Below are 13,572 nucleotides of genomic sequence, written 5' to 3' on the forward strand. Positions count from 1 at the left end.
TCTGAGATAACCTTGGAGGTGCTTGACGAGGTAATTAAGTCCCTACCTACTGGCAAGGCTCCGGGGCCAGATGGTTTTGCCGCAGAATTTTTTAGATCCTATGCTACAGAACTGGCTCCACTTTTGTTAGAAGTTTATACTGAATCTTTAAAGAATGGAAAGCTTCCTCCATCCATGACACAAGCCCAGATCAGTCTGATTCTTAAAAAGGACAATGATCCAAGCGAGTGTAAAAGTTACCATCCAATTTCCCTGATCCAACTAGATGTAAAAATATTGTAAAAAATTTTGGCTAACCTACTAAGTAAGGTTATGACATCTCTTATACATATAGATCAGGTGGGATTTATTCGGGGCCATAGCTCTTCTGATAACATCAGGCGTCTCATCAATATCATGTGGTCAGTAGCGAATGATCAATCTCCAGTCGCTGCCATCTCACTTGACGCCGAAAAGGCGTTTGATATGGTAGAATGGGATTATCTTTTTAAGATTTTGGAAACGTATGGATTCGGGTGTACATTTATTGGTTGGATTAAGTTACTTTATAGACACCCTGTAGCAGCGGTATAAACAAATGGATTAATTTCAGATTATTTTACTCTGGATAGGGGCACTCAGCAGGGCTGCCCTCTTTCTCCTTTATTGTTCTGTCTTGCCCTGGAACCATTAGCAGCCGCGATAAGGGGGGAGGATGATTTTCCAGGGGTGGTGGCGGGAGGTGTGGCGCATAAGCTTCTGCTTTACGCAGATGATATTTTATTATTTGTCTCTGAACCTACTAGATCTATGCCTTGCCTCCACAGAATTATTAATTATTTTTCCAAGTTCTCAGGATACAAAGTTAATTGGTCTAAATCCAAAGCTTTGGCTCTGACAGCATACTGTCCAATAACGGCTTTCCAGCCGGGCGCCTTCCAATGGCCCAAACAGGGCATTAAGTATTTGGGGATTTTATTCCCAACAAATTTGTCTGATTTAGTTAGTGTTAATTTTGACCCTTTAATAAAAAGATTTGAGCGATGTGGGCAGGTGGGCTTCATTACATTTATTGATGATTGGGAAGGTTAATGTTATTCAAATGAATTGTATTTCAAAATTTAACTACCTGCTACAATCTCTCCCTGTAGATGTCCCCCTCTCTTATTTCAAGCAATTTTATAGCATAGCGAAGTCCTTCATTTGGAACGGTAAATGTCCCAGATTGCATTTTAATAAGTTACATAGGCCGATTGACAAAGGAAGGCTAGGCCTACCCAAGATTTTGTTTTATTACTATGCGTTCAGTCTCAGACATTTGGCTCATTGGTCACTTCCACCTGAGAGAGCCCCTCCCTGGTTTGTTATTGAACAGGCAGTTCTTGCCCCTATTTCGCCATTACAAAGCATCTCTATCAAACTAATTGGAAAAGTTACACCCCGTTATTTTGCATTTACACTCGGTATGGACTAAAGTATCCAGATTGTTTAAATTGGACACTTATTTAAATGTTGCCTCGAGCATATGGCAGAACCCAAGATTATGTATTGGCAAGTCCCCTTTCTGCTGGCCAGAGTGGATTGTGAGGGGGGTTGCTACACTCTGTGACCTATATGAAAGTGGAGTGTTGAGATCGTTTGAAAACTTGGTCCAACATTTTGGGATTCCCAGACCTCAGTTTTATAGATATTTACAATTGCACCACCTGCTTTGTACTATTTTTGGGAGTAGCACACACCTCCCTAAGATGCTTTGGGAGAGGTGATTGCGGCTTTTGGAAAAGGTCATGAGGCATAAGTGTACTACTCCCTGTTAATTCAGAGTATGGGGGATGGAGCTTTAACTTCTATTAATTGGGAGAAATATTTGAATTTGGTATTGGAGGATGGAGTGTGGACTAAGATTCTGAAAAATGTCAAGTCTGTATCTAGAGATGCGAGGGTTCGCCTTATTCAGTTCAAAATTTTACATAGATTCTATTGGACCCCCTCTAGACTGTATAGGCTTGGTCTTAAAGACACACCTACCTGCTGGCGATGCCAATCGGAGGATGGAGATATAACCCATGTTTTTTGGGGGTGCGTTAAGATCCAAGGGTTTTGGCTGAGAGTTCAGAATATTGTATGTGATGTCTTGGGCACTCAGGTTTCGTTTTGCCCCAGACTCTGTATCTTGGGAGATGGGGCAGAAATTAATGTGGAGAATAAACATGTGGAGGATTGGGTCCTAACCTGTGTTATGGCCGCCAGGCAGGTGATTTTGAGGGGTTGGAAGTCGGTTGGAGCACCCCCGTTTCAGGAGTGGTGCTCGGAGGTGGGGAGAGTGGCAGCCTTAGAAGAGGGAAAGACTTGAAGACTAGGGAATCCGGATTTGTTTGTAAGAAAATGGGGTGGATATTTAGCATTTTTGGAGGGTTCTCGGGTGGAATAGTGGAGAGAGAGGGGTAATTGTCAGTGTGTGTGATTTTTATATTTGTATATATATGTATTTTTTTATTATTATTTTTTTTTTAATCTTTTTTTTCCTCTTTTAGTTGTTTGGTTTTTGTTTTTGTATTTTTTATGTGTGTTCATCTAAGACCACAGCGATGTTTGTTGAGGTTTGGGGTGGGGTTGGGGTTGGGGAGGAGGAGGGGTGGTAGTGGGTGTTAAAAGTTGATTTTGTGTATTTATAATTATGTTTTGTTTTCCTGTGTTTTAATAAATAAAAATGTTAATCATAAAAAAAAAAAAAAAAATAGGCTCGGCACCGAAACTACTCGCTCACTGCCACGTCTGGGACGCTTCACCTCGCAACTGATGGCCGTTTTATACAGAATGCATAAAAGTGCATTCAGATAATCAACTGTTTATTTGTTTTTGTGTCTTTTCTAAAATTTCCTGGTTATATTAGTTTTCTACTGCACCCAGAGCCGTCGAGTTCCGCATGAACCGTGCTGCAAAAATAGGCTCGGTGCCGAAACTATCCGCTCACTGCCATGTCTGGGACACATCTGGGACGCTTCATCTCGCGACTGATGGCCGTTTTACACATGATGCCTAGCAGTGCGTAAGCAGTGCAGATGCGGTGCATAGGCGGAAGCAGCACGCACTTGATTGTGCTTTCACATAAGACGCGTTTGAAGTGCGCAACTGAACCTATGGCTTCTGTATACCACAAATAAAATAATGGGTAATAATCACCATTATTTTGTGTCCCCCTCCCCCACACACCATATAACATGTTGTGTAGTGTATTTCACATGAAAAATGCTTCTGCACCACTCCTGAAACGCATTGTCGTGCTGCACCTGCGTGCGGTGTAAATGCTCTAACCTGTTAACATGGGCACTGAAAAAAATACGTACTGCATATGCATCGTGTAAAATGGGCATCACGCTTGCAATGTGAAGGGCGTAATCTGTTAACATGGGCGCCGAAACGAAAACGCGCTGCTCATGCCCCACTCATGTGAAACTGCCGTTACTTTTTATGTACCAAAAATCTTTACAGTATTCCATGAATATTTTCCACCCTCTGTCTGACCCTTGGAATGTTTTTGCTACTGTACCTTTAAGACTTCTAGAATAAATCACACTGTCATTCATCAGGGTGGGTCAAGTTGCCTAATACTGAATGTGTGTTGATATGTAACATGGGCAGTATTAACATGCCCATGTTTGTGATATCAAAATGATTTCTGAATGATCCGTTTATGAATATTCGTTTTCATAAATTGTAAATGGTGAAATGGGCAGGGAGCTTTGCTTTGTGAACGTTACAATATTTATAAATCATAAATCAAACTCTAATCTGAATAAAGTAAGGAAAGTCTGGTTTTCCACAATATGCCCCCTTTAAGACTTTTCCAGAAGTAGGAAGAAGGGTAGAATTAAGACACTTAGTCATAGGTAAGTGGTAAAACTTCCATGTTCGTGACCTCTCGATCTCCCAACAGTGTGTCTGGTTGCTTGTGTTTCAGAGCCGCAGGCTACAGGGGAGAGGTCACCCCCTCATCTTTCCACACCTCCTTCTCCACCAGCAAACAAAGGACAAAATCCTCCTCTTTTGGACCCCTTTTATTAACACTTGCATTAAAGCCTCTGGCACTGAGCATCAAGCAAAAGAGGAATTCTATGTCTCTTTCGCTGTCCTCGTCCAAGAGGAATTCTTCTTCTCGGTTTACCACCACCTAACAAATTTCTCTAGCTACCTTATTCCTTGTCCTTTCTGTATTTTTCAGCTATTTTGTTCTAGTTCTCGGTCTCTCAGGCTGTGAAGGAGATAATTACTGCTGACAGCTGCTCTAGTCGTCAGAGAGCCCCAAGCTGCACCTTGCTCCTGTCTTCTTTGAAGGAAGAGGACAAGAGAGCTACAGAGCGCGAAAAAAGCGAGAGCGCGCCGAGTCCAGGGAAGAAAAGAAAATAAGAAGCCCCACCCTAAACACCTGTTGGACCTTTTCAGGTTAGCGTTGAAGAGGTGTCAGTCTTGATTAAAATCCAGGGTCAAATACAGTGTTTAAGATGTCCAATGAACCTTATAAAATTAAGCTCTTCGAGAAAATACAGTGTGAATAGGCTAGAACGTTTTACAGGACATTATTGCTATTTTATAGGAGTGAAAGACCAGCAAATGCCTTTAACAATAATTACAGTATAGTAAATCCACCAATACGTTTACAAAAACAGTCAGTATGTATGGCTCCCCGAGTGTCATAACAGCAATATTTAGATTGTTAATTAGCTTTGTCAATATTTCTGCTAAATCCATTGACTAATTGAAAAGCTCTATGGATTCTAGACATTCAAAAGTATTCAAAATGACCAAAGGGCTAATTTCCTGAACAAACTACCTCTGAAACTAAATGAAAATAAAGAATAAAATAATTACAGCAATCTTTCACACCAAACTTATTCACACCGATGGATACTGAATTCTCATCATTCTCTTAAAAATGTTTGAAAATCTGAATGTACTGTTCAACATGCAAACAAATAAAATAAAATAAAATTTACCTAGCCTCTAAAAAAAAAAAAATGCATGTAAAAAAAAGTGTAATCTTAAAATTATGTAAAAGTTGGTGTGTACAGGCCTGTGCACTGGCTACAAAACAATGCTGATGTTTATTTACATTATTCAAAAATCATTACACTTCTACCTGCCAAGCAAAGAGAACTACTATTTGGAAGGGAAAAATCTTTACAGAAATAACAAGCTCAATAAAATACAGGTCCATTTCCCCTGCATATGACTAAACAACACGACTGCCTGGCATTAAGTACAACACAGGCATAGTCAGCCAGGTGTTGATCTAAACATGTAAAGCATGATTTGAGTCAGACGGCTCCGGTGAGGAACCGAATGCAAAGACAGCAGGTTGGCAGTTTTGATGATGGAAGTTTGGCAATATAAGGGTGCATATACATCTCTCTCGGAAGAACTTCACCTGCAGACAGACAGCAATCTCACCAGGGGCTCTGTACGGGCTTAGAGCTGAGCCTTGTCACTACGGCAACCAGCGGGCCCAATAAGCTGCCTCTGCAAGTCTGTGAGGCCGAAAGCCCATAACAGTCATGGGCCATGGAGCCCCTCAGAGAGTAGCCGCAGTAATACATTAGCAAACACCAAGAAACACTGGATAAATGTCAGCAATTAAGGGGGAAAAGACTCTAATAAGAACGTTCCAGAAGTTGTCAATCATTCCCATAGGTGTTTCACGAGGTGTGTGTGTGTGAAAAAGAGAATGAACTCAGGAGGTGAGAAATGGACCAATTAGCCAACTAAATTAAGAGAACAAATAAAATAAACAAATACATGAGCTCGGGTGCTTTTTATTAATTGTGGCAAGAGTGTAGTGCACCGTTGCCCAGTCTTTAATACAATTATTTCTTCTATTTTGATTACATTGTTTACATAAGATACAAAATAATTTTAATAAATTAATGATGAACTGGTATTACTGGCCTTTCCAATAGAAAATTAACCATCCCAATTTCAATCCCCAGAATAAAATGACAGTACTTAACAGTAGCTGGGTTTCCAACCAAGTATTTTCATACACCTTTTGGGATATCGCATAAAAACTGCTGGATGGAAACACCAAGAAGCAAATAAAATCTCCAAAATGCGCATAAAAAAACATATATGCTTGCTTGAGGTGGATACATTTTTTATTTGATAAGAACAAATGCGCATAAACTATGATGGAAACACATTTAGCGAATAAACTCCAATTGAATTCATTAGGACTACAAGATGCACACAAAAATGTTATGTGACTGAATAACTCGTCCATAACTGGACTAACCAGCAGACCAATCATCGCATCTGAAATGTTGCTTTGGTCATTCTGTAATAAAGGTGTCTGAAAAATCCAAAGACTGAGTTTGCAAAGCAAATAAGTCGAATACAAACTTGAACTGTGCTGAAGAGCAGGTATATTGACACTTTTTAAAAGTATATTATAGATCTGCATGGCAAAGGAAGGAGTGCACACACACAGTGCTCCCAGAATTGGGTGAGGCGCTGTCGCTCCCAGACATGAGACAAAGTTGTTTAGAGTGTTTTATCTGTGTGTTCTAAAACCAAATTTTGTGGCTAAAATTTTACAAAAAGTGACAATTTTGTTCTTTTGAACACATGGGATGGAAACACGGCTTTATTTGTATTTTTTTGGATTTTCTCCCCAACTTGGAATGTCCAATTCCCATTGTACTCTTAAATCCTCGTGGTGGCATAGTGACGCGACTCATTCCAGGTGGCGGAGGATGAATCTCAGTTGCCTCTGCGTCTGAGACCGTCAATCCGTGCATCTTATCACGTGGCTCGTTGAGCACTTTGCCGCGGAGACATAGCACGTGTGGAGCCTCATGCTATTCTCTGCGGCATCCACACACAACTCGCCACGCACCTCACCGAGAGCAAGAACCACATTATAGTGACCACAAGGAGGTTAACAAAACGTGACTCTACCCACCCTAGCAACCGGGCCAAATGGTTGCTTAGGAAGCCTGACTGGAGTCACTCAGCACGCCCTGGATTTGAACTTGCAACTCCAGGTATGGTAGTCAGCATCTTTACTTGCTGAGCTACCCAGGACCCGGAAACAAGGCTTTATTAGTTTTATTAGATATTATGGTCTTTCATTTAAATTAAATGCGCAGCTTGGATGGAAACATAGCTAGAGTCCCTGTATTTCAAACTGGTAGAGCACAGTGCTAGCAACACCAAGGTCATAGTTTTAATTCCCATGGAACACATAGTTCAATAAAATCTGTACCTTAACTGTATTATACTCCAAGTCTAATTGGATAAAAGTGTCCACCAAACGAGTAAATGTACAAGGTAAATGTAACAGAAAATGAGCTGCTAAATAGTCCAGCCTTATAACTGCAGTGCATATGAACTATGTGCTCAGGCTGCAAATGCACCAAAGTTTAGGCAGTTAATGCCAAACGAAGCCTGCAAACAGCAGTCCTCCAGTGGCCTGCCATATGAAGCAGCCTGTGTCAGCCCCTCAAACACACCACACGCATCCTGACTACACCCACTCAAACAAACAAGGGATAAACATGACTATGGTAAATAGCCTCCTTTGAATTTACAGACACTGCACAGGGATGTCAAGACAACCACTAAGATCCACCACTGATTCAAAAGGCAAAAGAAGGGACAATGACTTTTCTTTTTTTTAATCCCTTTCTCCCCGGAGACACATTTACAATGCTATTATTAAATCCAGTTAAAATAGCTGTACTGTTTAAATGTTAACTGGTAAAACACTGTTAAACAGTTTCAATGTATAAATGGATCAAAAATCAAAAAATATTTTTTTGCCTTTGAATATAGAAAAATTATTGTCCAAGGGACTTCTTCAGGTACAAACATAAATAAAATCTTTCATTTAATTTGGCTTGTCGCACATGGACATCAAAATAATTTTAATCAGGGTTCGAATATACTGCAGGTGTAAACGAAGATCTTGAGTCACTGGTTCTTTGAGAGTAAAATAAAATATGAAAACAGACAATGTGCTGAAACGATTTCTGAGCCAAGTATAGGTTCTGCTGTCCCTCTGAAACTGATAAATATATTAAAAGTTCAATCCATTTCAACTGCCATCAACAATACCAGAAAAAACCCAAACCTGTCGCAAGCTCCTTCAAAACCTACATGCTTAAAAGCTCAGCATGCGAAATGTAAACTGACTACTGATCAGTTTTTCCATTTTTCTCCCTTATGAGGTGGAACAGAGTGCAGACAGACTCGCTGTATATGAGCAAGCAAAGGGTAATGAAAGCACAGCGGAGCAGGCATGGATTTAGACTGCTGGTAAATGTATTTCTAAGCCCGGGCTGTAATGTTTATTGGTACAAATCCCAGGAGATGAGGGAAGGTTAATGAGATATGCGTTAAGTCGGCCCTGTCTGAGCTTTGAGTCTAATGCAAGGCAAGCCGTTTCAATAAGGGCCAGAGGCCATTATTAAGACAGGTGCTTTTAATAATACTTCCTTCGTATAAGCCGGGTCGAGGTGAAGCTGAAAGCTGCTCTGTGGCCAAGTGCGGGACAACCACACATAACCAATCACAGCTCGGGCATTAACGGTTTAATGTGCCTTAAAGAGTATTCATGAGCCATGCCCTCTTCATCAAAAACCAAGATTGTGAGTTGAGGTCTTCAGTAAGTGCACTTCAGCCCTGAAGTGGCCCGACTCAAGTGGGCAGTCTGTGGTGAGAGGGTGTGATTCAGTGACCTTGTGTCCATTGTGCTTTTTGCAAAAGGATGAAACTATCTCTGCTTTGACAATATGAGAGTTAAATGCAAAGGGTGAGATACATGAGCCTTACAAGTGAACACTGAAAATAAACAATGGTCGTTGTTAAAGAGCCCTGTGAAACACTGCTCATAAAGCTTTTGACAATAGGGCCATAGACCTTTGTTCTGGTACTCTCATATTTTGTTTTATTTTGTTCTTTAAATTGAGGCAACCAAACCCATTTTAATAGCTCAGGATCCAGATGCATTTTAGTCATTTGAAGGGATTATATACCAAAAAATGAAAAGTCTATTATTCACTCACCCTGATGTTGTTCCAAACCTGTATTACTTTCTTATCCCTTTAACACGATTTAAAGATAATATAGGGGTGGGGGGAGGAGGAAAAAACGTTTGACACCTGAAACAAACAGCTCAGAAAAAACAGGTTTGTTCACTAGTTCAAAGGCCACACCCTTTGAAACCATACTTACACTCAATTAGACACTTGACAGCAAATCAAGAAGAAAACAATGACAATCACAAGCATACACCTTAAACACATTGCCCTTTCAAGGTTAAAACACTAGGGCATTTTCCATGCATAAGTGACAAAAAAGTTCCCATAGTTATTGTGTGGATGATTATTGAGGATGTCTGAGCTGGGAGGTGAGGGGGGAGAGTGGAGTTGCTCAGGGTTCGGTGTTAGGCCCTCTCTGATCACTCTGAGTGAGTTTGGACTGAAAGGCTGGGAGCAAAGAACATGGCGGGAAAGGTCATTGACCCCCCCCACTGCATGAGCTGTAATGTCCACATAGAGAGGACAAGAGATGTGAGATGCTCTGTGACATCTTAATTAGTACCAACATCTTTCTTTCACGTCAGGTGATGCCTAAACCACTACAAAGTTAAAAAGACATTCCTGTTTACAGGTGATGCATTTAATTTTTTCTCCATTCCCAGTGTAAAGGGATATTATATTATTATTTTGTTTTGTTTTTTTGTGGATATTAGGCAGAATATTAACCTCAGTCAAAATTAACTTTCATTGCAATGACAGAAATGCAATAGTAGCGAATGGTGACTGAGCCAAACATTCTGTCTAACATCTTTGTGTTTCACAGAAGAAAGTCATACAGGTTTGGAACAACATGAGCACTCAGAATTGTAATTTTTGGGAGTGAACTAATATTTAAATATGCAGAGGCAGCTATAATTAGGTTGATACCCCTAAAAGTGACAACACTGCATCTCTATCAAAACATTTATCTATTTGTCTGCATCCAAACCAGCCCAAGATAGCAACATCAACTCAACCAATGGAACGAGTTTGAGGCGAAATTATCAGTTTATTGACCAATGGCAAACAGAGTATGTGTTCGGAAAAGCGGTTTGAAAGTCATGATTTTTGCAGTTCTGTTTGATGACACTAACGGTGCAGAAATGACATGCTCAACCCTTTTATTTTAATAAGGTAAATCTTTATATAAGCCACAACACACAATAAAGTTAAATTGTAGAAGGGTTTTTCAACAGACAGGTGCATAAACATTATACAATGAAAAAAAAGAAAAGAAAAAGACCTACCAAGTCATCAGAAGCGGAGGCAGGCCAGCCATCCCACTGTTGATGCCGCACAGGGATGTTTGTCAGGTCTGAAACGTTCCTCTTCACCTGAGATAAAAAACAGAAAAGATCAGACAGTGTGTACTTTTTCATCCAAAAAAGGCTGTTTCTAAGTAGACATCACTACTTCCTTATAAACCCTATAAGAACACAAAGTGCTACTGTCGCAAATGAGATAAGTGACGGGGAAGAGAGGGAGAAGAGGCAAGTGGCCTTCATGTTATCAAAATTCCATGGATGCCTGTCCTAATGCTCAATGCCAACAGCCCTTCACTCTAAAAATGGACAGTATTTCCCTTCTGCCATTCACTCCTGTGTAACTGCACTTAATAACACTGCATGCATTTAAACAGTTGACACAGGCCCCCACTCTTACGCCACTGTTGGTTTAAAGCCTAAAGCCAGGCTGATGTGCGGAGGACGGGGATGATCAAAGCGGGCGTCGCCCGGAGCTAGATGGGCCACAGATTCTAGCACATTATCCACAGAGAATGCACTACCCTGCGGCGCTAGATACAGAGGCATAGAAAACTCGCCATTGTGGCGGAAAGCCCTCCTAACGCATGGCCAAATCCCACCGCCAGCACAGTGAGTGGACATGTATCCTCTGCCAGACTGAGGACTCGTGCCCACAGGGGCAGAAATGATGGCCACAAGATTCTTGTGAAAACAAAGGATGAGGCAGGGTTTGAAAGAGATAGGCTTGAGAAATCATTAGCAGATCCAAACATATTCATTCTGTTGACAAAAATTTAACCACCGAAACTGTGAATGTTTTTGGATATATCAACAGAGGCTTCTGAAGAACCCAAGCATATGAACAAGGATGATTTACAGGGATAACTCACTAACCCCACCCCCCCATCATTTACAACACCCTCATGTCATTCCAAACCCGTATTGACTTTCTTCCATTGAACACAAAAGGAGATGCAAATGGGTACTGCAGTTTTCAAGCTTCAAAAAGGACACAAAAGCACCAAAAAAGTATCATAAAAGTAGTCCAAGTCTTCTTGAGTCCTACGATAGCTTAAAGTAAGAAACAGACCAAAATTTAAGTAACATTTGGACGTCATTTTGGAGCTTGAGCCCCAGTAACCTCTCTCTTTCATTATATGGAAAAGAGTGGCCAGGATATTCTTTAAAAAAATTACCCTTTTGAGTTCCACAGAAGAAAGCAAGCCATGTGGATTAGGTTACTGTTATGAGAATTTGGGTCCTTTTTTTAAGCTTTAAAATGAGTCACTATGAACTGCCATTGTGATAAAATCAGCAGTTGTGTCCCTGCAGAAGAAAGTCATTCATATAGGTATCAAGGGTTAGTACCTGATGGAAGAATTTTCATTTAAAGCCTGTCTTTCAAGATAGACAGATAGGCATTTTTAGATAGGCATTTAGATGGGTACAGTATGTACAGAACAGTGGCTGAAGCCAGCTTCCCAACCATCCTGATTAGACAAAAATCCAATAAAGGGAAACAAATTCAGATACTGACATCACCACCTCAGGTCTGAAGTCGAAGACTGAAGCAGCACAGACACACACACAGTCAAACATCCATGAGTCCACACACTGGGCTGTGCGCTTTTCTTATTGAAGCAGGCAAGGGTCAGCTGGGTTGGCCAGTGTTATTACAGAGTGTAATATCTGTGTTTGACCAGGGGGCTACAGGGATTTGGCTGCCCAGGTCTGACCAACAGGCTGCCATAAACACCAGCTCTTGGCTGTAATGAACCTTTTAGGGTCAAATGGCATCGTAGCCCAAAAGAATGAAGTAACGGCAGCATCAAGGGCCAGGCAGAAGAATATAGCTGCTATAACAAATCATCCCTTTGTGGGAATTTGATATTTCACCACTTCATTGGGTCTTTTTTATGAGCACTGCCCTACTGTCAATATCCCTATACACTCTGTACTTCTGACAGACTTTATCCAATCATTACAAACATCCAGAGAGAAGCTCTTTTAAAATTATTTGACTTCAAAACAAACATTTAGGTTTCTTGGAAGGCAGAGATTTGAACATTTTTGGAAAGTAATCAAAAATGGTTAAGAAAAAAAGATTTCAGAGTATATTATCTAGCGGAGGTAACTGGTTGGGTGAGGGGCAAAGAGCTCTTTCTGCAACTCCTGCAAATTAGAATTGGCTTAAGAGTAGAAAGCCCCATACTGCTGCAATATACTCACAAACACAAGTGGCATTACCTATTCATGAGCTACGAATTCCTCCTCTTAGCAGTCAGGGGTCTACAAATTAAAGCCAACATTACCCGACTAAATGAGAAAAAAAAAAATATACACAGAAAGGATAAACAAACAAATCCACCGAATAACAAGTTTATTTACCACTGATTTCAGAGAGAATGTAAAGAGAGTTTTTCAGATGTTTGGAAAGGCTGACATTTGTTCTGTCTTGCCCAAACCGCTGCCCATAAAGAACAATGAGGTTTGATTAAACAACGAAGGAAAAGACTTGGTCCTATTAAATTCGGTTCCACTGACATTTCATTTTAAATGTCACAATAAAGTCTTCAGCATCAAGGAAGAGACTTCCATTGTGATAAAAAAATAAATAAAATCAAAACAGAAAACGTTGACATTATATCAGAAAATGCAGGAAGATCTCTTGGATAAAGACATTTCAGCTGTCAGGATTATATTCTTATGCACTGCATGTAACAGAGCCTATAATTCTATAAGCCTATAGTTCATATTTAACGACTGAGCAATCACACAGGATAAAATAAGAGAAATACTCCAACCACAGAACGATTTTTCCACCTTGTCAAAATAACTTTCTGCTTAGCAGATGAACTGTGCAATATATGCAGAGATATATAAAGAATAGTATTTCACATGCACAGAAATGTATGCTAATACAGACAGACAGATTATTAAAAGGTTGCTGTCTACTGCTGCCCCCTTACTGACAGAAATTAAACTGCAAAGTTCAAAGTAAAGATTAATATAAACAGCTTCTTGCTTCTGATGCAAGCAAACAAACAAACACGGAACTAAAAAACTGCTTATTGCTGTTGATGAAAATAAAAATCAAAAACATATGAACAAACTGCTTGTTGCTTCTGATATAAAAAAAAAAAAAAAAAAAAAAAAGAAAAAGAAAAAGGTAACTGCTCCACAACATTTGAGATGAAATCTATAAATAACACAGCAAATCGATAATAGTTATCTTTTTTGCTTCAGTGGATAATGGTTAAAATTATTAGTTTAAG

General features: G+C 40.1%; 1 protein-coding gene across 2 annotated transcripts in view; it reads right to left on the reverse strand.

Annotated features, from left to right (window-relative positions):
* LOC127415252 (FAS-associated factor 1-like) overlaps positions 1-13,572 on the reverse strand; it is a 131,519-nt gene that overhangs the window by 62,196 nt on the left and 55,751 nt on the right. For both annotated transcript variants that reach the window (XM_051653927.1, XM_051653926.1), the window contains exon 8: positions 10,301-10,387. In XM_051653927.1, the coding sequence (XP_051509887.1) occupies positions 10,301-10,387 (87 nt within the window). The remainder of the gene's footprint in view (positions 1-10,300; positions 10,388-13,572) is intronic.

The sequence above is a fragment of the Myxocyprinus asiaticus genome, chromosome 24 (assembly GCF_019703515.2).
Source record: "Myxocyprinus asiaticus isolate MX2 ecotype Aquarium Trade chromosome 24, UBuf_Myxa_2, whole genome shotgun sequence".
In the NCBI taxonomy this organism is placed as follows: Eukaryota; Metazoa; Chordata; class Actinopteri; order Cypriniformes; family Catostomidae; genus Myxocyprinus; species Myxocyprinus asiaticus.